The following is a 26318-nucleotide window of genomic DNA, read 5'->3' as shown; positions in this document are numbered from 1 at the left end:
GCTGATTCTTTTATTATTGACCAATTCTTTTCTACAGCTTTGTTTGTCACAACAGGTTCTTTACACCTAAATTTGTTGCAAATTATGTCCTTGAAGAAGAAAATGTTGACAACTTGAATTAAATTAATCATTTGTATATTCAGTGGAATAGTACGTAAATACTTCAGAAAATGGGTTAGTAATTGAAACGTTGTTGCAAATCCAAGGAACGTTATTGAAATATACTGTAGGAAGTAATGTTGGAATCAGACGATATTGATTAGTTATGGCTCTTTTCGAAGAAGCTTGCCCAAGCTATTAAACGAACTATCAATCAGTGAGCCTGATCACAAGTAAGGTTTCGTGTTGAGATAAAGATAATACACAAACAGCACTTACACTGTGTGGACTCTTTATTTAGTTAATGATATAAACATTAACAGCATGCACACTATTATAATTACAATAGACATGAGGTATAATTTCTTGAAGTTCAAACAAAATCCATGGTCAGCAGCCAACTGAACTCTTTCTTTCATACAGTTACTGTTTCTATCGTAAACTAAATAAAGAGTCCACACTGTGTATATGATGTTTGTATGTTATCTTTATGGTGTCTATCTCAACATGAAGTCTTGTGATCAGGATCACTGGTCTTGATAGTTTGTCTAACAGCTTGGGCAAGCTTCTGTGAAAAGAGTTTTAATGAAGGTGAGAACCTAAATGGTGTTGAGTGAAGTGTAGTGTAGTAGAATGCACATGTAGATTTGTTTATCTTGTAATTTTTAAGTGACAATAAAATACAAGGAACTGATGTGTATGTCATTTTTATTGGACTGGTTAAGTTCTGGGGTCAATAGATCATGTGGGTGTAGTTAACTAACGAAAGGTGAAAGGGTAAACATTAGGTGTGTGAGTGGACGAACATTGTACACACTCAAGTCTGAAATAAAAGATGACTTGCCCTGATTTTATTTGATACTAGCAAAATAACTTGTAATGTATATTTGTGGTTGTCATATCAATCTTTTTGTATGTTTGCTGATCTATTTAAAGTGTTTTTAGAACTATGTTTGATTCAGATATGTGAGTAAGAATCCACATGTACCCGAGGGAATTTCAAGAAGTATTTTACTAGAATTCTTTTTCAAAATCAGTTCCAAAATTTGTATACTTTGTGTCACAATAGTTTTGAAATCTTAAACAAAGACCACTAATCACATCAGATTGAAATTAGATGAGGCCAATTTTGCCACAAATTTGAAAAAAATAGGAAAATCTCATTTACATATGTATTAGCATATAATTAGCATAATACAATTTACATATCATTAGCATATTTTCTTGCAGTATGGAGTGATCACAAATGTATTTCATTCACTAAAGTTTAAAAATTTCATAGAAGATAAATGATGAATATATACCTAGAATTCCTGAATATGATTGATAGACTTAGTCAGTCAGATGACAAAATATGAGTTGATGACCTTTAATGTAATCTGTAAGGAAATAATATCAGTAATTACCCGTCTCACACATGAAAAATAAATCTTCCGATGTTTAATATAGTAGGGAGATTGAAACATTAGAAATGAAACACGCTTCGGATGTACATATCTTTCTAATTATAACATCAGGGGGTTTATATCGAGAAAGTGAAAATTATAAAAAAACAATTTTGATAAAAACACAAAGGCCCAAAAGTGGATTGAAAATTTCCCGACAAAGGACGCGGACTCAGACCCCAATTTGTGAAAGTTCGCAAGAGTTCAAATTGAGGTCAGCACAGAGAGTAGATGTACATGTAGCTATGTTTCCTTATATCTAGTACTGTGTAGTAAGTGAGTGATTATTTAAAGAAAGGCTGGCGGTTTTTATCAGCTGTCGTTGTGAGAATAGACAGGAAATTTGTAAAGGAGCATTCAGAGTTGAATTTCTAGAAGATGAAATTGTGTATTTGGAGTGTTTAACGCTGGTGTTGTGAAAGAATAGTGGAAGGATTCCTGAGAAGTCGTCATCATTAAGATTAAAAGACTTTTGCTGAAATTTTACGCTACACTGGACCAAAATAATTGATACAAAACATATTGCGCACTTTAGAGGGTTTGTAGTAGTGGAAATTAACACATGGTCTTGTTTGTGTGTCATTAAACAAAGTCTGCAGCTGATTCATTTTCAGGACTGTGAATTTCTAGTATTGTGTCAATGTTATTTTTACAGTTGTAGGACCATGAGTGTTTGTTGAATGCATTTAAGATCACTACATCAGTACATCTTATTTCAAAGTCAAATAACACACACATGTATACAACTTATGGTGATAGGTGATAGTTACAAAAAAAAATAGCATAACTGATTTAATTGGCTATAACTTTTAAAACTTTTTGTATATTTCTGAGGATGTATATAGAGTTACTATTTGTTGAATTACAGAAGTTTTTGAGCATGGTTGTGAATATGTTTGCAATTACTGGTTGTTGAAATTACAGAACTTTGAACATGGTTGTGAATATGTATGCATGCAGTTAGTATGTGTTGAAAGTACAGAACTTTGAACGTGGTTGTGAATGTGTATGCATGCAGTTAGTATGTGTTGAAAGTACAGAACTTTGAACATGGTTGTGAATGTGTATGCATGCAGTTAGTATGTGTTGAAATTACAGAACTTTGAACGTGGTTGTGAATGTGTATGCCGTTAGTATTTATTAAAATTACAGAACTTTGAACATGGTTGTGTATGCATGCTGTTAGTATTTATTGAAATGACGGAACTTTGAACATGATTGTGTACGCATGCAGTTAGTATTTATTGACAGTACAGAACTTTTTAACATGTAATGGTTGTGAACATGTATGTGCATGCTAATAAAAATAATGGCACATTTAGTAACATAGTGTAAATTTGTATGTGTTTCCTTGTAGTTGGAAGTATGGAACTTTTTGTAGCATGACTTTGAGCTTGATTATTAAGTATGTACATTGTACATGTACTTGTTATTGAATTTTACTGTATTGGAGTGAACATTTATATATGTGTTAACATGCTTGGTGTAATATGAAATAGAATGTTACTTTTAGTGTGTGTGAACATCTACAACATGTTCCAGTTTTCTATGCTTGACTTGGCAAGCCCTGGAAGGACTCCACCAAATTGCTACTCCTATTGTTCAATAGGCCTTTGTGAGAGGAGCTTTGACGTCACAGGGGTTTGTCTGAATGTGTAAAAGTTGTGTACCTGTACTATCTTTGTTACACATTAACATAAAGACAATACCTGGTGGTTCCGTAAATAGAACTAAAGTGCCGTTAAGTAAATCCATGAGCGGCTTCTGACGTCACTGACTGTCTATTAGATTGTGAATGAAAAAGGTAGAGTACATTCTTTTACAGTGACGAAATTGATCAGGCCATAATCCTGAGTATTTTAAATCGTATTTTATTCAGCTGCTGAGTTGTGATTGGCCGGATTTTTACGATGCGGTCATAAATCGTGACGAGTAACAATCGGAAGATTACGCACGTGTAACCCACACTAGACTGTTTTGGTCGGATGCCTTGGTAACACAGGTGTCCTCTTTAGCCAGGAGCACTTTGTATGTGCAGGAATGTAGTAACAACAAACTGAAAGAACTCGGCCAAATTTAGTTGTAATGATTCGTAAAGTTGGCGGTGTTTGCTCGTCTGTGGTCTAATTATAGATCGGCTTAGCATAAACCGTGAGTGCGCAGTAAGTAGTGTTGTTTACAAAGTGGAAATAGTTCCTTGAGCATGAAGAAAAGTCTGAAAAAAGTCTAAACACTTTGAGATTTAGAAAAAAATATAAGGAATAAATTCTAAATTTCTACCACTTCATAATTTTAGATACACAAAACTTACTTTGGCGAAAAGTCTCTTGTATTTAAAGGGACACTAGCTGAGTTTAAACATTTTGGCATGTGATTTTTGTTGTTATATCTAAAAGATACTCACAGTATTCTACAGTGTATTTATTTACTGATGCATACTGTACCATCACTTGCAATTGACTGAACCCAAACCTGGTGTTAAGATATAACATATAAATGAGCCGATGACGTGTATCCTGGTGACGTAAGTTATTTTACGTATTAAGGATGTGGAGGTCATCTCAACAATGCAGTCAACTGTTCTAACAATGGTAGTAGACAGTTATAATGTTATAGAAGTCATTCATCGACATTGTATTATACTACAATAATTTAATTGAGGTTTTATCTAAGTATTTTCATTTGAGTAAAAAAAGTTGATAAACTCGGCTTCTGTCTTTTAATTAATTCAACAGATTTTTCATTACATATTTAATTTAGGTTCAGAAATAGGTTGAAAAAGTAAAGGAAAGTTTTACCTTTGAATAAAAAAGTCTGTGATAGATGTGCTACTTATGACTAAATTATGGTTGTAGAAATCAGTTTTGTGTCAGAGCTGTGGAGAAAGTTGGTCTAGAACAGAAGAATGGTCGTATGTAATTCTTGTGACTGTACTGATAAGATAACAAGAGTAGGAAAATGTAAGCAACACCCTGGCACATAGTGTGGAATCTATACAGACTTTGAATTTGTTATTTCCACAACAACAATTGACAGGATTCTAGGCTACCTGGCACATGTGTAAGTTTTGCTACAAAAATTCTTATATCACAATGCTGATCTGTGATGTGATGAAGAGGTACAGGATAGAAGTAATCATTCCAAATTGTTACCCACCCATCCCTGCCACATTTCTCCTATCCTACCCATCTCATCCATCTCTCCCACCCCTATTTCTCTCCCTCTCATCTCTCCTACCCCCATCCCCATTCCCCCTCCCCCCCCCCCTCCCCCGGCCATTGACAGAGACATAAAATATTGGGAAAATGTGTGATTTGAGCCTATGCTGACAAAATAAATATAATTATTTGATCTGTCTGTCATGAATATTTATGGATAAAAGGAAATATCTCAATAAAAAGAAGAAACAGAAAAGAAATATTAAATTTCATTAAATATAGAACGAATCTCATAAAATGAGAAACGAAAAAAAAAGTCTTATTTTTATTTTGTTATTTCATATGTGGCATTCCCAGGTCTACAAAATAAGTGAAAGTTCGCTTCGTAAAAATCGAAATTTATGCTATTCATTAATGATAGAAAGAAGTGTTGAATTATTGATTTGAATTGAAGGTTATCTTACTGTATAATTCACAATTCACACCAAAGTCAGATTTGCTCATACTTACAACAAATTACTTGTCAGTTAGATGAAATGAAACATTTGAAATGTTACACTTTGTATGGCAGTCTGCCCCCCTTGTGATTTATAGCCAATGTTGAGGGAATACTCGCTGTCAACCCCCTGGTGACCCTTCTCATACCTTCTTATCCATTTGCAATCCTAAGGCTATGCGTCATATTTTGCATTGACGAGTAGAACGCACAATGTACAGAACTGATAAGCCTGCCCAGATCGTGGGTTTTTTAACCGTACAAGGATTATCGTACAATGTTTTGTTCACGTAATGCTTTGATCGTAGTGCGGTTCTTGCGGTTGAAAGATAAAATAAGAAACCCAATTTTCAATTAGTGAATCCAAAAGGAAAAATGAACATTTGGGAGTAGTTTTCTTAGAAACTGAAGTAATATATAACATACATCATATCTCACAACTTTACCTCATAAATGTGTATGTAAGAATATAGATTGTATAAAAAGTTGATTAATTAATTTCCAATCGCATTACGTCATGTATAGGAAAAATGTTGAATGCATTTTAATAAACCTGATACATGTATATAGGGTGTAATTACATACAGTTACAGTCATGAATTAAAGTGTTAAAAATCTGGTTCAAAATCTGTGGAATCTGGTTCTCGTTCGTTCCCATGGTCAAAATCACTAAATGCTAGTATAGATGTACATTAACTTTGAATTGAAATGTCTGCTGTTTCCCAACAAAACCACTTTACATTTCAAAGCCAACACTTTCATGCCTCACAAACCTCAAAATCATTCTGTTCACCAAACTGATGAATTGAATGTGAAAGGCTTGATTAGACCTATCAGAAAGTAAGTGCCAATAGCGAAGTGTGTAGCTAACCTGACCTGTTTGTTGTACATGAACGTATCATATCATTGATATTGATACACCCTTCGACAAAAATATAAATGCAGTGCATTTTAGTGGCTGTATTTGTATGAACTAAATTAAAACGTTGAATTTGATGACCTTCGTACATACAAACTATTCAAGTTTAGAAGGTTCACATGTAGGATATAAAAAAGAAAGAATAAAACAATTAGCATGAAAAGCTTGTCTTTGATGTCCTTTTGAACTGTTTTGTTGTCTATTCATGTTTGTTTTGATGAGACGACAAGGTTAGATGGGGCATAGATAACATACACGCAGTCATGTGTAGACTTTAATTATAAGAATGGTTATCAGAATATATCATAGATACATGTATGGAGTTATAGTGTATCTGAATAAATAGTTTGTCTAAAATTGTATGAAAAATTGAATGGCATAACTGATGAGGTATTTCTTTTATAATTATCACATATAACTGACAAGGCATTTCCATCTTTCACAAAGATAGACATCACAATCTTAGAATGATGATATCACATTAAACGTTGAAAGGCATAATAATGGACAAGGCATTTCCATCTTCCACCAATATAGATATTAATATTGAATGGCATAATAATGGACAAGGCATTTCCATCTTTTGCAACACAAATCCAACTGTACACTTAATTATCACACTCACTTCACACGTACACCTTTGGTAATTCAATTCCATTGACAATACAACACACAATAGTTAAGATCATTTTGAGTTTGCTCATCCACATTTGATTTTAATGTCTTATCTCCAAGAAATCCCTTTGACAATGTGTGTATATAGAGTGATATATGATGTATATAGTATCTAGGACTTACGAAACACTGATGGGCCCAGAATAAAGGTTGATAAACCACGAACAGTTTTAATGCTAGCATACGAAAACATGTACATGTAGTAATGGGAAATGTCTGACAATTGCCTGAGCATCCCCCCCCCCCCCCATAATAACATAAGGAGGAGGGGATATTTGGCAAAATTTACTCCCAAATTCCATACTGTAGTCATTCTAAACTATTTGTGAGGAACTCAGTAGTAGATTTTAGGGTCCTCGACAAAAACGCTGCAGGGTTGTCCCCAGGCTTTCCTACAGCAGAGGCTTCTACATGTACCTTAAGGTGTTGGTGAATTGTTACCAGAACACTCGGTGTTCTTTATTTTGCAAATTTTGTTTGTTTCTGTCTATATATACCATGGGAAGAATTCAACAATGATGCAGGAGAACAATAGTGGGCAATTGTTAACCAGAACACTCTGTGGTCTTTAAATTACAAATCTTGCGTCTATCTGTATATACCATGGGAAGAATTTAACAATGATGCAGCAGAGTAACTGTCTTCATAAGATACAAGATGGATTGTGTAGTCCCCCTGTGACTTGAAGTATGAAGGAGGGCCAGGGCTTGAAATGAACTTTTTACTTTGGTACAAATGTAGTCCCTGTGGGATACTATTCGTGAAATTGGTAGTCCAAGGATGTTTATCAGTAGTCCCATATTCCTGAACTGAAACAGAGGGCCACATCATTACATTCAAAATAAAAATATGTTGCTAAAATATTTCCATGTTCCTCCTTCTAAATCAGTTCCCAATCTGGGGAAACCCTGGGTTATCGACTGAAAATGATCATAGTGCCATGACAAGAATACATTGGTTGTCAGTTGATGTGGTACTATCGTTAATTTCAAGCCCTGAGGGTAGTAATGTTGTTATAGGTGCATGCAAGGTAATTACTAATTGTAAAGCTCTTTGAATAGTGTGGGAAAGCACGCCATATAGAAATTAACATTATTGCAAGATATGACATCATAGGACCAGTTTTATAAAGCTGAACAAGCTGCAACTAAAGAATTTTATGAAAGTATTTCTGCAGATATAATGACTTACTTGTAATATTGTACTCTGCATCACGTGTGAGTAAACATATTAGTGTAGCTAAGCTGGTACAATTAATTTAATCAAATTGATTTTTGGTTCCACATTTTAACCCCCCCCCCCCCCCCCCCCATTGCGATCACTATTTCAACCTGTTGCTTATTATATTAATTACTAAAGCTGACCTCTAATTAACATGAACAATGTGTAATTACTAGTATTGGTATCTTAACGATTTTCTGTGAATATACAATGTATTGCTGATTGTCTGATTAAAAAAAGAATATTCCAGTAACAGTAAGTGCAGCTGTAAGGTCACATTCTTGGTTTCATCCTATTACATGTATATATTTATTATCACCAGGTCCATAAACTGTGTGTGATAAATATTCCCACCCATGTCTCCTTTTCACATCTCAAAGAATACCTCCGAACCTTCACAAACGTCTAGATTGAAATTATTCTTATCGAAAACAAAAATGTTGAATAGTATTTCTAAATCTATTTGGTACATTGGCAAATAGAGAAATACATGTTGTAAGCTCTACAGGGAGAAATTAGTTTATTATGTGGAATGTATTTTGATGCACGGCTTAGACAGAAATGGCATTGTGATAAAATTGATAGTGTAGTGTTAGTGTTCTAAAGATATAACTCGCCCTCTTATCTCTTTGTGTGTACTTCCTTTTCAAGATGCCTTTTAAAAAATTATTTGGAAATTTAAAGATAATCCACAGATTATGAGAATGGAAAGATTAATAATTAAAAAAAATACACGACATAAACCTGTGATATATGGAAAAGGAGGAATCATATCGCAGCCACAGGGTATGTGTTCGATGAGAGTTTGTTGGGTTGTTGTTACCTTTTCATGTGGCTGTTCCATGGTATCTAGTCGTTTATTTATTTATTTATTCATTTATTGATTAGCTTATTCATTTGTATGTAAATAAATAAATAAAATATGAATACATAATTATTAGTTTTATTAACTTATACCCCATAAATGTAAATTTTGAGGAAGACAACCAATTTAAAGCGCTGGGTGGTTCAGAGTCTGACACGATGGAAGCCCAGCCAAGAACTCATTGTATGTGCAAATAAAACACTGTACTTTTGAGTAGAAATTCACCTGATTCCTAAAATATCACAGAACCCGTCATACAACTAAAACTAAATACCGGTAGAAGATGATGGTCAGAACTTGAGATTGGTGCGGACATTCATGTACATGGTGATTGTGACATGGTGCATGATGTTTGTAAACAAACGGAAATGTCTTCATTCTGACATGTGCTGGGAATGACCATTATTAAACTGTTCAAATATTCATTGCTGTTGTCATGACATATGACTAGCTAGTCTTTGCATCTGTTCACACCCTATCTACTTTCCCCTTGAGAATAACAGTGGAAGACTGCTGTGAAAAATACTAAAGTGTAAAATAAATACTGAGTGTACATGTACATTTGTATTTGCTGAATTCACTTGTATCTTCCACAAAATAAGGGGCAAGATTAACAATTCAATGTAGGATGAAGAGAAAAATTCTTTTAGTTCGGGATAGGGTGGGTGTTGTTCTTATCTGACAAATGGAATCTGTTCAATCAAAAAAATTGAAATATTGTCGCTATAGTTAATGCGTGACTGGGAATGAGGGTTTTGTATTCATGGTACTACATACATGTACTACTAAGTAATGATTTGAAATTGATTGTCTTGTCTGGATCAATTATCAATTTTGGCTAATTAATGGGGGGGGGGGGGGGGGGGTTCTGAGACCTTATCCTAATTTCAGCTGTTGATCTTACCCAAAAATTCATGTGGAATAAAAATTCTGCCATGACAGACTGCAAACAGGAAATTCAAATTGGAGGTATCATCACCTCATAGTTCCGTAAACAGGAAATTGAGAATACAGCGCCCTCACTCAAATTGGGGGTATCATCACCTCATAGTACCATTTCTTAAGTGCTTTGTCTCTTGGTATTCTGTAGACGTGTAAATCAGGAATGTTTCTCATATTGTTCAAACATCAAGGAAAGCAGCAGTGCTCTATGATTAACCAATTTACCCATACCATGTATACCCCCAAGGTACACACAGACATTGGAAAGGCGATCAATCTGTATCCCAGATTTTGGAAAGTAGAATACAAGCTAATAAATATTAGAAGACAATAAAGTGGAATGAAGACTTACTAGACAATGTTATTCTTATAAAGTATGATTTTTATTTTTATCTTACAGGGTTCATATTGGGCTATAGATAACAACCCCCCTGAAGATCCACTGCCTCCCAGAAACAAACCTAAAAGGCCGAGACGACCCAGTGAAAGAGTGAGTAGATGGTCATTATCTCATCTTCGTTGATCAGGAATGTCACATGTTCTTCCCATTACAGTAGTAGTTGCTGTTCAAGAAATCGAGAGCTGACTCCAGTAAAGGCAAATTGTTTTCCAAAAAGCTCTATCACCAATTGTGCTACCCTAAAAATGCTTTACGTCAACTTTTCCAGGGTTGTGTTACAACGTGTAGTGTTTATCAGAGTTGATACCCATTGTGACCAACTGTTCCCTGCAAAACAAAATCATATCAACTTTTCTGAACTTGTTCTACAACAGGTACAGTAGCATGTGTTAAGGTAAATTGATCAACTGTCCTTACAAAACAAAGCCATAACACTGATGTTCAGGGTTATGCCCTAAATATTCTTTCATGTCAACTTTTCCAGACAACAAGTAGTATTTTAGAGTTGGGAACAGTTGTGATCAACTGTTCCCTACAAAACAAAGACTTAACCTACCCAGCTAGCCCAGAGACTTGTCCAGGTCTGACTGTCTCAAGCCTACCCATATTGGTTTGAACAGTAGCCTTCATGTGGTGAGACCTTGACAAGGCTGTGCTAAATGAGGTAGTGTTTGTTTGGATATCTTTGTGAAATGTAGTCAGCCATTTGTCTAGCTAATACCTGTATTTAGAATACCTAGGCTCACACATGAATGCACATACACATGTACACAACAGGTAGATAGTTGACTGGCTCCCTGTGGCTTCATGGTGAAAGCTTGAAGGACTAGCAGTGGGAAGTCTCACTGCAGATGAGATTTTCTGTGACTGACCCAACCCAGAATGAGTGTTCTACAAATTTGATGGGTATGCTGTGTATCACTCAGCCATGTCTCACTCACACGACAAGTGCAAATTTGGGTCTGGGGTACTCGTGGTGATGACTCAATCTGTCGGGTACGATTACTCACACACAGCTCGAGTTGCTGGACGTGGAGGACACTGGGATAGACTATGAAGTGACAGATAAAGCCTTGTCAATTCCACAGTGATGTGACACTGATAGTGAGTGCTCATCATCGCCCTGTCATCTAATCCTAAACCTGAATAGCACTCTGTAGAATCAGGTTTTTTGTCAGACAGAAATCTAAAAATAAGATAAACAGACAAGCAGGCAGATAAATAGACAGAAAACTTTACATGTTGCTTGAGGCCATCAGCTGTAAAATACTATTGTAGAAAGAATTGCTGGTAAAGAAATACAAATGAGAAAACTAAAAGGTGAGCCATACATTACACTTTGCTTGTGCACATAACATGTATAACAGTGTGTTGGTCAAACTTACAATTTCGAAAATCTAATGAATTGAAAAATCTTCGGAAGTTCCAGTGGCCTAGATATGATTATAACAAAGGTAGGGTATTTTGCATGTTTTAACTTTTCAGATATTAGTTCCGCACTCAGAGCATAGGTTATTTATCCAGTATATTTTACTGAAATCACTAAAACCAAATATATGTTTACATATATTGAAAACCCTTGTTTGAAAATATTGCTGATGAAATGATTAGATACGTATTGAGAACATCATTACTACAGTTTGGTAGGATGTTTTAATACAAAATGGCATCGAAGTGTTGTTGTTGTTGTTGTTGTGGAAGACTTTTCTCAGCCTTGTCATAAATCCCTTTGGATTTATTCCATCCTGTTATTGTAGGTTGTAAAAACGTCATCAGTAGTGAGTGTATTGTTACTAGAAATAGACAGGATGTCTTACACAATTGAACCTGGTGTGGAGAAAGAGTACAATAAGAAGGAAGTATCTATTGAAAGAAGTAAGAATCACAAAACAGCTGGCTTATATTCCTGTTAATAAAATTGAGACATTCTCTACGGATTTGCAATTATTGACTTTGCCATGTAGTCAACTTGGCCATACACTACGCATTCTCCTTCTCCTCCTCCTCCTCCTCCTCCTCCTTCTCCTCCTCCTCCTCCTCATCATCATCATCATCATCATCATCATCATCATCATCGTCATCATCATCATCATCATTCCATATAAAGATGGAGTTTCATCATTATCATCATCATCATCATCATTCCATATAAAGATGTAGTTTCATCATCATCATCATCATCATCATCATCATCATCATCTTCAATTCCTAGAATATATCCTTACTGTATTGCTTTAAAAAAGTGTCATGATTCTGTTTCAAGACACACCATAGTTCACATACAATCTTGTACATGATGTTATAGAAAAGAGTCTGAGTCAGAACAACCTTTCATTGAAGCATGTGATGGGAAAGAGTAGTAATGTAGTCATTAAACATGTATTTCTGTATCTCTACAGAACAAGTAAAGTCTTTGATGCCTCGGGGAAAGACTCTCTGCATGCCACATTGAGAGGCATTTGCAGTGTCTTGCTCTTATGTTGCAGACTGATCAAATTGTGTTCCAGACATCCTGAAGTATTTATACGATACTGCAATCCTAACTATGGTGATATATACCATATGCATGATTCATGGTACACCCTGATAAATTGTCTACTTTTCTAAGGTTTCAGAAACAGCAACGACAATGAATATAAAATTTACTTACTTTCCCTACATTTTATTTACAATATTTATGCGAAACGAACATTTAAAAACAAGTACCAAATGATATAGCAAAATTTATACACTTTCCCTGATTTTCATCATATATTGATGGGTAGCTAGGAATTTAGGAATGCAGTTTGATTTTTCAGATTTACTACCCAAACAAAGCTGTTTTCACACTTGAAGTGTCAAATCACAGGAATTTTTGTAGTACTTGTACGACGAATTAAGTTGTTGGACTTTGAAAGCTCGTAGCTGGATCTTGGATCTCCTTTGATATAGAATTGTTAGTGATCAGTACACACATCACTTAAATACCCTCATGTCAGCCTCTTTTTTTCGTGTTTGTCCAGCCCATGCAGTCTGCAGATCTGGGGAGAAACACAAAAATAACCCTCCCTACTTCAGTGAAGACAACTGCAAAGCCAATCATGAACAAGTAAATGACAACTGTCCCACATACACACTTGCTGTACAGTACTAAATAAAAAGAACAGTAACTGCCATAAATAGTAGATTGAGTGACAGGTTTGTTGAAAATAAAAAAAAAATGAAAAGACCGTGTCATTGTACCATTTTAGACAATCTGTCCTGACCAGAAACAATTCTTTTCTTTTTTTTGGCCATACATATCAGACAACTGCAAATTGTAACATGTTATCTCAGGAATATCGTTTTGATATTTTGTTTCACAACATTATGAGGTCTTCATTGTGATTGGTCATTTAGTGGAAATCAAAACCTGAGAAAAGGAGGAGAAAACAGTTATATTATAAGTTTAATGTATCTCATCTAAATTCTCTCTTGTAGAGCCTGACTGAAACCATGTAAAAGTCACCATGATAATTTTTATGGAGTCATTTTCAAAATGCTGAAAGGAAGCTCACTGTTTGTAATTTGTATGAGGACAGTACATTATATTTCAATGTAGTTGATTATTAACTATATAATTTTAATCAAGCTAAGGAGTATTGTTAGAGAACCAGAATAAATTCAGACCCCTTAAGTTACAGAGTATCACTAACTTTGAGTCCACTTTCTAACTATGTATGTCTCCATTCCACCAAGGTTGACAGCGGTGTGAATTTTATTAGAATATTTGCATAATGGCTGTTACAGTCGAACCCTTAAATGTAAAAATGAGAGTTTACTTTGGAACTGTCAAAAAGAATAAAGGGAGCCATTAATTTTTAATCAATTAGGTATATGATGAGGGGCAATTTTGCCTCATTACATTTCCATAGAGGAATTTGTCAGTATTAATAACTAAGATAATAATAGTGAGAATGATTAGTATTGTCGTTTTAATGGAGAATATAGGCTTTGAGGTGAGCGCCAGAAATGTAGAAATGAGAGAAAGGGTCACACATTCCGTAATATCGTGGTGTGTGTCTTTATGATCAAAATGTTTGCTTTGGGACAATATCTATTTTGTAGGAAAATTTTATAAAGTAGCAACAATGGCTCTGATAAAGGGAAGGTTTTCCTTTGGGACCTATTTGCATAATGCCCACCTTTTTTTTTTATTAACTCCTCCAAAATATGAATGGTTTTAATACACGATTCTCCTTTGGGACCCATGTGCATAAAAAGCCGCACATTTCAAATTGAATGTTTTCACATGCAAGCTATTGTGAAGTCGTGTGTTTAAATTAGAAAATGGTTTAGTACAAATTTTGCTCAAAAATGACCTACAGACAGTTCGTCAGCTATTTCTCTTTGTGGATATTGGTTTTATGAAATAAAATTTGGGAAATTTAAAAAAAAATTCAAACTTTTCCTTGATTTTGAATATGAATACACCAAAAAAAAAATCATTCAAAATACATGTATGAGCGAATTAGGTATAAATGCCTTCCTTTTGAAGTTCACTCTACAAATATCTTGTCTTCTTCAATTTTGCATGGTGGCCTGAACTTTTCCTAGATTTTGAATAGGAATACACTAAAAACTGCTCAAAATACATTCATTTCAGAACAAATTAATGATTTGCTGTAGATATCTACTTTTTAGGTTAAATTTAAGTTGTTGACATAACGTTTTTTTGGTTCAAATATTTGTACTCTACTATTGATTATATCGACTACTCTACATGTTAGATTATTGCAAGCAAGAGCTTTACCATTACACTGTAACAGACTCAATACAAGGTTGGAGATATTTGGAGTAATTGAAATTGAGAACAGTAGGATAGATGAATAGAACGTGGCAATCCCTGCGGCTTACTGTGACGTTGATGTGTCGTGAGTACTACTTTGAGTGTACAGTAAACCTGTAACATTGGTGTACCACAATGTAGTCTGATACTTTCCACAACCTGTGGTATGTGAGCCAAAGACATTTATCGTCCAAGGGGAAGTAGCCTCGAATCCAGTCAGGGGGATTATGCTCTCGCGTTTAATACCACATCTATCATTTTGTTATAATGAATGGTCTTATAGTCAAACGTAACATTAGATAAGGATTCCAAAATTGAATATGGTAATCAGGTTTACATCATACAGCTCATCCCTCTGAGTTGGTTCTGATCTAGTCTAGTTGCTATGCGACGTGTTACAATTACTATGATCATCTCCACTCACGTATAAGGAAAGTCCTTATTCTAGCACAGAAAACTGTGCTACCCCTGCTGGACAAAGGGTAAACGACACATGTTAGTAGTAATTCATCACAAATTGACAGATAGTTGCAATTAGTTAGTTCCTTTAGACAATTGCTCATTAACGGAATTCCACCTCTCCAGTCTGGAACTAAAATCATGTGTGGACCCGATAACGATAAAACTAAAGTAACAGGAAAAGGTTAAGATATAAAATATAATAAAAAATCTACCTACCCCACCTATTCTAAAATTGAATGTAATCGGAACCACACACTATTTTTTTTAGGCCTTTTAGTATTGTTGTACAAAAACTGAAACCTTCTGTATTTGTAAATAATATTAGACCTTGTTGAATATTAAGATTATGGATATTTTACTTTAATAATTATGATAGTTTTCGTCAATATTCAGTGCTTGAATTTGTCACATTATAATTGAGTTGTTGTCAGCTGGCAAGTGCAAAGTTCCAGTATGAGGTCCTTTTCATCTCTGTCAAAATAAATGAACTGCAAAATTAATTACAGCAGTTTTTGTGAGTGTCAGTTACAGAATTGTTTTGACAAGCATTTCCTACGAATGTCGTAGACAATTTTCGGAATAAGCTATTTTTTGTGATTTCATATACATACACATGGAGCAGTTATTCTTTGTATATTTGAAATACAGCTAAAATGATGTTGGCTTGGTGTTTCACTCATGCGACATAACGTTTTTGACACAAAGATAGACATATTTCAACTCTACACTAACAATAACAGAGACACAACAAACAGCAGGATCTTTTGCAAAATCACATTGAGCAGTGATAAGCATTGCTGTTCTTTCACAGTGCAGTAGTCTATGTTACCCAGACTCCCACTGTAGGAGGCTCTGCCTATGAGACCTTCCCAAGAGTCTGGGTGATATCATAGAGTACCCAGCAGACAGAACCTGGGTAACCGAGACTAACAGTACAGTAAAAACAGGCTTCTAATGAAAACATTACACGTGGACTGGTTTATTTTCTAACTGATAATCAAACTGGACTACTGGACTACTTCTACATCCCCCACTGTGCGCAGCACCTACGTATGTAATTGTTTCTTTTGTATTAGAAGTTTTCCGAGTACCTGTAAAAAATGTCATGTTACATTAGTGACCCACTAAACCAACATTATTTTAGCTGTAAATGGCAGAGTTTTTGAAATCTTTTTAGTTGAGTTTGTTGAGAAATATTTTGAGCGTCAAAATATTTCGTGGATTCAAATACAATACATGTAACCAATGGACACTAGCAAAAATTGGAATTCGCTTCCAAGAAATTGTTTGACTTTGTGAGTAGAAATTTTCATTACGACTTAAGTATATTCATGTATATTTTAGCCAGCTCATACAAACTGCATGAATACATGAAGTTTTAGTGCAAGAGAAGCCATATATGTATACATACATGTCTCAAAAATATCAGTTTATGAATTCTCGTGCATTGTGTTTTGTTTAGACCAGCCAGGTGCCATCTGTTTTTTGTTTTTTGTTTTTTTTTGTATTTTTAAAATGCACATATGTATTTTAGCCAGATCCCGTGAATTTTAAGTGGAACAGAAGCTTAACTTTATTTTAAGGATATATCTTTGGTCAGTTTCTGTAGGAACTAAGTCACTCGGGTACTTGATATTTTTAGACTGTTTCCTACATGTGTATGCATGAAGTGATAGCCTGTGACGTACGTAGTTCACTATTCAGCTGTACATGTATTCCCATAAGACTTGGTGTTTGAAAGACAAAGAATGGAGACATCATATAGTCCCTTCTAAAGATACAATGTACGACGTGTTATTTCAGTCCAACCCACTGTTTTACAATCCCCATTTACCAGGCCTCTTCAAACATAAAACAAGAAGAAATTTCTGTTTTGATTGTGGTAAATGCCTTGAAGTTAAAATGGCCCACCTATGTCTATGAAAGGATTTGAAATGTCCTCAAGCAATGGTTCCTCTAGACTAGGCCATGTATAGTGTAAGTCACTGGTACAGTTACATGTAGGTGGAAGAACCTTTTGGCTTGAGTCTGGAATAGTAGTAAAATACCATGACTACTGGTAGACACAAGAAGAGAGATAACAAATACTGTCATATACGTTTTTGTAATTATGATGTGATCGTCATAAAATGGTTATTTTTACAAAAAAAAAATGTGTATACATGTACTACATTTGTATGCATAAACTATATCATGCATTGAGCCACTTCGAACAAAAAATATGGAATATATACTGTGGTTGTTCTACGTCACGACAACGCATGTCTACGTCACAACAACACGCATCTACATCACATTCACTGGTTCTGCTGTGTTCGAAATATTAGTCAAAACGTTCAAAATTACCATTGCTTTCCCCGATTTTTCTTCAATATTTTTCTTCATTCATTTCCTTGGCTGAACGAAGACAAATATTTGGGAATAACATCTAAATGTTTATAAATTCAAATTACAAAAATTACAAATTCAAATACAAAAAAAAATGTAATACCTAATAGAAATATGAAAACAAAATCTTCTTGTTTTATAAAAAATGTAAGTATATGAATTTTGCAATGATAGTTATAATGTTTATAATTTGTAAAGAAATCCTGAGGTGAAAGCCATTATACCATTCTAGCCCTCTCTATACATACATATAGAATAGTAAAATCGGTTTGAAATCGATTCAAAATCAGTTCTCCTATCCCTACATAAGATAAAGTGGTTTGAATCTGATTGTGTTGAATTGGTTCAAAACCACCTCGGGTGATTACTTTCAAACCAATTCAAAGTAAATCAGTTTGAAACTAGTTTATCCATTGCTCAGTTTTCTCAAAGTGACAGAAATCAGTTTCGAACTGATTTAACTGCATGAATCGATTTTGTTTGGAATCAATTCAGAAGAGAATAGGGCAGGGATTTATTTCTTTGGTCTATATAGGTATTGCTTTTACTACTCAGTGATAACTGAACTGATAGTTCTCCCCAGGAACTTACCCATGCATCATACAATGTAGTTATTTTGCATATGAATTGATTGTTTTGTAATGCAAATGAGTTTCTCATGTTTTGCTACATTTCAAGCATATTATTTGACAAGCTAAAATCTCCCTGGAGAGAACACTGTATTGGTTTTGCTATTACAGGTATACCCAGTAATAGTAAAATAACTTGTACTTGATCTCACTACTCTCAGTCATATACATGTACCTGCACATCTAGTCTGAAAGGTTCAGCTATTACACTCTACTTACGTAATCATACTGGCTACCCCAAGTGTAAGATGGGCACATTATATACGCAAACGGAACGCCTGAATCTTTCAGGTTACTGTATTGCAGGCTCTACTTCAGTGCACTGCACATGGCATAGATACATTATGTACACAATACTCAACAGTCAAAAACTCTTTTGAAATTTAAGTTTTATATTTCCATGTATCTAACTATTGACTTTAATTGTGATACCTTATCTAAACAAGAAAATTATATTAACAACCAGGAAAATGAGAAATAAATTGAATTGGGCAAAATTGATTTTATTTAAGTTTCGTGTACAAATTGAAGAGACTGCATGATTTGGAACAATTTTCTTCACAGAATATAATTGTTTTCATATCAACACTACTTTAGCTTCAAACTTAAAACTTTTTCATGAAAAATTTGCTAGATAAGTAATTTAATTTGGTAAATGAAATATATCGTTTATAATGTGGATTTTGTATACAAAAAAAAGAAGCGTAACTTTGCGAGAATGAATATTCGTGGAGTTCATTTGATTCTGTGAGTTGAAATTTTCATTCTAAGACTAGCTTGATGTAAATTGAGTTTGGAGCTAGCAAGCCTTGGAAAGTAGCTGTATAAAAAAATCTACATTAACTGTCCATAGAGTGTTTGGAAAAAAAAAATTGAAAGCACTCAGTTGTTGTGTTATATTGCAATTGGTACAGTGGCAGAGCCAAATGATCCCCAATGTTATATGGAAAGCATATGGATAGGCAGGCAGACATGCAATTATTTCTGAATGGGATTTCCATATTGACACAGTCTGTGCCGCAAAGCGACATGATGGAAATATAATTGGAAATGAAAATGTGAAAAACCCATGCTAGGAAATTAAGGTCACTCTCGCAAGTGAATTACTCTTTTTTTCACTTATATTAAGATGATGTAAAACCCTGTGTGAGGTCACGAATAAATGAAAAGTGTCAAAATCCAGTCGGATCTGAAATTTGATTGCATGGATATTGGCAGTTATTGTGCGTAGGGTTACAGCCATGTTGTAATGAAACACTGGATGAAAGTGCTCAGTTGCCACTTCTTTTGTTAATTTTTGAGATTGTTTATAAACGGAAAAAGAAGGGTGACAGGGTACAGGCTTACTAAAGTGAAACTTTTCTTGAAACATCTCATTTGCCAATTTTCTGATAATGGTTAATGGTAAATTTATGATCAATTTTAAACAGTGAAAGAGAGCTAAAATGAAACTTCCTAAAAAGTTGATTTGCCAGTTTTCTGAAAATGGTTACGATCAGTTTTGAACAGTGTAAGAAGGGTTTATAGGGTAAAGGCTTGCTAAAATGAAACTTTCCATGAAACTTCTCATCTGCAATTTTTCTGATAACGGTTATTATTGGTTTTGAATAGTGAAGGAGAGGTAAGAGAGTGTATAGCCTTGCTAAAATGTAAGTTTGTAAAACATTGATTTGCCAGCTAGTGTATTTCTGGTAACAGTTAAGACCAGTTTTGAAAAGTGTAAGTAAACTTACTACAAGAGGTGCTACAGACTACAGACTACAGACTACAGACTTGCTCAAATGAAAGTTGTTGTGAAAATGGTTTGCTTCTAATATTCTGCAAAAAGGGGGTAGAGAGTACAGCCTTGTTTATACATGGATGAACTTTTGGTAAACAAATTTAGTTGTTTGTGTTTGTGAGAATTGTTTCAACAGTGATGAAAGGTTACAGTGATGCTATGATAGAACATAAATTTAAGGAAAAATTTTGCATTTGCCAGTATTTCTGGTAATGGTTAAAGGCCAGGGTTCAATTCCAGGTTCTTGCATTAGCATTATTTCATCAATAAACGATAAGTACAACATTAAAAGAAGGTTATTTTCTTGAAATATATGTACATGTGTACATGTATATTTCAAAGGTTGTGGTGATTGATGAAATTAATTATTTATAAACAAAACATTTCTTAGGACAGTACATACAATATACAAATGTAGTTACTTTGGAACGATAAATTGGAAACGAATGCGACATTTACAATGTAGATCCGTCTACATGTACATACGGACCTTGGTCACGCAATGATTTAATTATTCAGTATTGATGTATCTCTCTCTGGATTATATTGTACTGTCCTATTGATTCTTGGAACCATGAACAATATAATTCTGCAACACATTTCATGAAATCGTACACATGTAGCTGCTGGTGGATTTTTGACACGGCGAGACATACGTGATTCATTTTTCGAAAGGCTGAATTGAGTAGTCTGGTGGATTCGTGGATTTTTGACACGAAACATACGTGATTCATTTCTCAAAGGCTGAATTGAGAAGTCATGTGTAATAAACAAATAAAACAGTTCATGAAGTCTACGAATACAAATTTTTTGAATACAAAATGTCTTTCCTTAGTCAAAGACACCAAAAGTTACATGTACAGGGCATTGATGAATACATGTACATGTAGATAGACGTTACGATTCAGAAATTTACGAATTACAGCAAACATATGGAGAACAGTAGTGTCATTAAAATAGCTTGCAGTGGAACATATTGTAGCCGTGCTAGTGTCTGGAACAAGTGAGGTGGAAGGATAATTCACCTAATGACCAATTATAGTATAGCTGTATGTATGTACATTGTACCTTCTCTGAGGCTGAACCTTGCATTGGCTGTAACTGGGACACTTTTTTCGCCGCAAGCAACCAAAAATATATTTGCTAAGAATTGTTCAATTACTCATAAAAAGACATTGTGTCTGTTAAATAGTTGATTTTAACCGTATTCAGCAGAGTGACAGGTTTAAATCTTGAGCGAAATGTCGATTTGCAATCTGTGGCCATCTTAGTTTGACTTGCCTCGATACCATATATGGTAGTGCTCATTAAATATTCAATATCGCGGTATACCAGGTCATACACTGTCAGTCTTTGCAAGTGTCACATACAATGTACATGTACATGTATTCGTTCATGGTATGTTTCATCAATGATTCCATTCTATATGCAAATTCAATGTGTTCTAGTCAATGGAGACACTGGTTTTTAGGGGTCTAGACTGTCCAGTAAAATACAAATTCAGTGCATTTACTTGTGGTGTTATATCAACGTCCCAATAACATTAAATTACCACTGCCAATGGTAAGAACTGAGTGTTGTGCTAAAGAAAACCATTTGGATGTACAATGGAAAGAGTAGTGAAATCATAGAAAACGAACCCACCTGTATGTTTCATAACAAGGATGAGTATTTTTTGTACATTTCTGAGTCCTGGTAATAAAGAAATGATAATCTGGTCACATTACAGTGTCTGATATATTTGAGTGTTCTTGGGGACTCATTTTCAGGTAGACTTAACCTACTTCTCTTTACACTGTACAACTAGTACACATGGTAGGGAGCCATAGATTTTACAAGTACATGTATATACATATAATATATGGCATGAAAAAGGAGCATTTTGCCAGAAGAATGTATGTAATATATACATCATTTTTTGATCAAATTGAATTATTTGGCAAGTTGATGTTGTTTTATTGAATATAGAACAGTACTTTCACCACTGAGCACGGTTGTTATTGAGTGGAGTCTAAAATGGTGAATACTGGTATAAAAACCTGTGGATATGATCACCCTGTAATCAAAATAGAAAAGGCACTGGAAGAAATAGCCGTGACGAAGAACATCGAAGTATACAAAAATAAAACACTGCATATAATCACTCTGTAATCAAGATGGTGTAAGTACTGAAAGAGGCTGAGCGTGTGGCCATTTTATCAACCCAACTGTGATACATATATAGATACAGTGTATCAACATGTTGCAAGAATCAGTTCAGTGTGTATCTATCTTGGTTAGCCGATAGCATGGTTTCCGTAGTAGTATGGTACATGTACATACAGTTTCTGGTGAACATGCAAAACTTCAGCTTCAGCGACTATTATGCATAACTTGGATATCGACTAAAGTAACGTCGTCAATTTCACAATGATTGACATGATGTAATTAAAAGAACAACTTTCATACCTTTTTTATATTAAAATTGAAATGCTAAATAAAGTAATGATCAAAAAATTAATACTGTTCTTCCTTTCTCTTACAAAATCACCGACTCAATTACGTGGATCCGGAAAGAAACATAACCTCTTCTTAAAATCCAATTATCTTCATTTTGCCTCGCTTTATTGCAATTTGGGTAGCTTATGAATACAAGAAATATCTCTAAGCGATGGAATTATGGCAACAATGATGGATATTTGATATAAATTATAGGCCTTGACAGTGATGATCATGAGCTGAATTTGTAATACTGCATTCAGTTTTAGAGTGTTGAATGTCGATGTATGTATGTGTTTGTCCATTGTGTGTGTGTGTGTGTGTGTGTGTGTGTTTGTGTGTGTGTGTGTGTGTGTGTACATTTGTATGTACATGTATGTGTGTGTATGTATGTATGTATGTATGTATGTATGTATGTATGTATGTATGTATGTATGTATGTCTATATGTATGTATGTATGTATGTATGTATGTATGTATGTATGTATGTATGTATGTATGTATGTATGTATGTATGTATGTATGTATATGTATCTGTGTGTGTTATGAATTGATGGGGTAATTTAGTTTACTGTGTCTGTCTGGCTGGGTGTCTGCCTGTCTGTATGTGTGTCTCTGTGTTATTAATATAGGAATTTATTTGTAAAATGTATATAGTGTTCAGAATGTCAGAGTATTGTAAGAAGTGATGGAATTTTAAAACTCATTAACTTACTGCATAATTCATATTGCATGTACAAATTGAAATTGTGATAAGAATCAAATCAGGGATGTGTAATATACTTTCATGATGTAATTTATAGTACTGATTAAGTAATATAGTGGTATTCGGAAACCGATAATTTCTCATCTGGTTCATATTACCTAACACAGTTACATATTTCAGTATGCTATATGTTGTAATGTATAGCTATGCTATACAGTGTTTTTGCTAAGGCTGTTGAACTCAAGTAATAGAAAGGTAAAAAGTGTCACATTTTCCCCAAAATTGATCTTAATTTTGTTCCCGATCTATCATAATTTTGATGGCTGTATTATAATTTTGTCGGAGAATCCAGGTAAAAAATGACTTATCAGCCTTCTAATTTCGTTTACTTTATACCGTCCTTAATAAAACACTGCTGTAGCATATTACCTCAAAATGGAAAAGTACACATGTGGCAAGTTGGTATATTTTCTTCCAAAACTTTTATGAATGCATTTTAGGGAAAGAATTTCAAATTTTGCAAATAAAATACATCCATATTTCGGGAAGTGCATTTTTGGACAAAATGTGAAATTGAATTGGTTTTAGGAGTATGGGGAAGAGAGAACTTTTTCAAGAATAGGATGTGGGATTTGTAGGAAATGTTTATTGACATCTAATCCCATCATGCATTGCAGATTGGTAAACTTTTCAAAGTTTTAGAAGTTTTTTGACGTGGTGCAATTATATTTTTTTTCTCATTTTGCTAACTTAAACATCTGAAAGGCAAAGGCATGAAATTATGTAATATGAATGTAGTGTGTGCCTCATAAATAATAGTTTTGAATGTTTGCTGTCACTTTTGTCAAGAAAAGACTGCCAAATTTTAGTTAAAATCAAGAAAAAGAAAATATGTTAAAACTTGACATTTTTGAAGTAATGATAAATAATAATATTTTGGAATCCAACATGGCTGCCAAATAGTACTGAAATATAAGGTTGTCGATTTCCATGAAAACTTGATTGTGAACCCCAAAATTTCTTGAATATTTCAAAAGAACCAAGCACAAAGTTGGGAAAGAATTTAGTAACTTTTTTTTTTGAGAAAAATTATCCCTGAGGTCCAGTCTACTTTAAAATAATAAATGGGTAGATCTTTGCTTATATAAATATATATGTACAGCAATACATATGTTACAGATATTATTTTAAAAATGCTTTAACATTGGTCAGTGTAATATTGTAGAGAAAACCATACATGAAGAGGTTAAAAAAAAAAATTAAAAATAAAACCACCAATCCTCTCTGCAGCGTTGATAAACACGTCCCTGCAGGTGAATATTAGTTCTAAGAGAATGAAAAATGTTTTTGTGGCTTGTTAGAATGGAAGAAGGGTGAAATTAATAATTCCATAACTGTTGTAATTATGAACAGAGAGAAGTATGAAATGTTTTGTCTTGAAATTATTAATTCAGAAAATCATTGCTAACAGTGATTGCTGATGTGAAATGAATTAACTGTACATAGTTAATTGAACATGAAGGAAACAAGAACTTGGTTAGAATCCTTAACCAAGACAATTTGTTTTGGCAAATTGTCAACAACAAAAACGTGCAAGAATATTAATATCCTGATTTAGTTTTGAAAACTGGGCTAGAATTATTAAGCAAAGACAATTTTTCTTGGCAAGTAGTCAAAAGAATACCCAAAACGGAATTTTAGTAACTGTGTCTAATTTTGGAAATAAGTCTTTTAGAAGCTGACATGAAGTGCCCCTAGGCACCTAATTAGTGGAAGACTAAGGGAGTACGTTCTCATGTAGCCGGTAATCCGGAACCCGATGGAATTCCCTTGATCTGTTCAATCAGAAAGCCCCATGAAGTTATCTGGCAATAAATGTTTCCCACCTGGTAGATCAGCCCTACTATAAGTAGCATGCCAGTGCTCCAACCGGGAATACTTCACATTTCATTATCCAGTATTCCCTGTGGCACAAATTCATCTGAAATTCTATCCCAGTGAAATTAAGACTCGGAATTGGAAAGGTCGGAATCCAGCCAACGTTCCTTGATTGCTGCGAAATTGAGCACAATAATTTAATTAGGCTGTAGAGCGATTTCCTCTAAGTGTTACATTTAACAGCAAGGCCTACCCCGCATCGGTAACGAGGTGCGATGTATGTTGCCAGTTTCTATATCGTAGAAATTAAATTTTCAAGATTGATGAAATTCCTATTAGAAAAGGAAAAAAAAACACAATATGAGATCCATTAATTCTTCATGAACTCATGACATGATTTTAAATGACCGCAGGCCTGAGTAATGAAAATTAATGGTTGATAACTGAGGAAGTGACTGTAAATCTGTTGCATTCTCCAGATGATAGCGTACATAGAAATGAGGATATCACCACTGCAGGGTATGTGTTCACCCAAGTAGATGCCAATTATTGTAGAAAATAGTCGGTACGAATACTTGTATACAAGTATTATCGTTTCTGTAATATAGAACAGTTTCCCTACTTTTTCCTACTAGAGTTTCAGAACAACATGGTGTTCAAAATATTCTATACGACTACTTGTTTGCAAGTTCTATCATTTCTGTAAAATATAACGATTTCCTTCTTATCGTACAATTTCAATACAATATTATTTGACATGTTCTGTATAACTACTTCCATCCATATTCTATCATTTTTTTTGAAAAATAATAATTTCTTTCGTACAATTTCACTTCAGCATTAGACAAATGTTCTGTACAAATACTTCTTTGCAAATTCAATGGTTTTATAAAAATAATAATTTTTTGTCTTTTCATACAGTTTCAATACCACATTACTAGACAAATGTTCTGTATAATTATACTTCTAT

The 26318-nt window shown here is 34.2% G+C and overlaps 1 protein-coding gene across 3 annotated transcripts in view; it reads left to right on the top strand.

The window, feature by feature from the left end:
- LOC144451680 (forkhead box protein J3-like) overlaps window positions 1-26318 on the top strand; it is a 51881-nt gene that overhangs the window by 6316 nt on the left and 19247 nt on the right. For all 3 annotated transcript variants that reach the window (XM_078142578.1, XM_078142576.1, XM_078142577.1), the window contains exon 3: window positions 10221-10310. In XM_078142578.1, the coding sequence (XP_077998704.1) occupies window positions 10221-10310 (90 nt within the window). The remainder of the gene's footprint in view (window positions 1-10220; window positions 10311-26318) is intronic.

This window comes from Glandiceps talaboti, chromosome 21 (genome assembly GCF_964340395.1).
Source record: "Glandiceps talaboti chromosome 21, keGlaTala1.1, whole genome shotgun sequence".
Lineage (NCBI taxonomy): Eukaryota > Metazoa > Hemichordata > Enteropneusta > Spengelidae > Glandiceps > Glandiceps talaboti.
The sequence above is the reverse complement of the archived record's forward strand: the minus strand, read 5'-3'. Positions and strand labels throughout refer to the sequence as shown.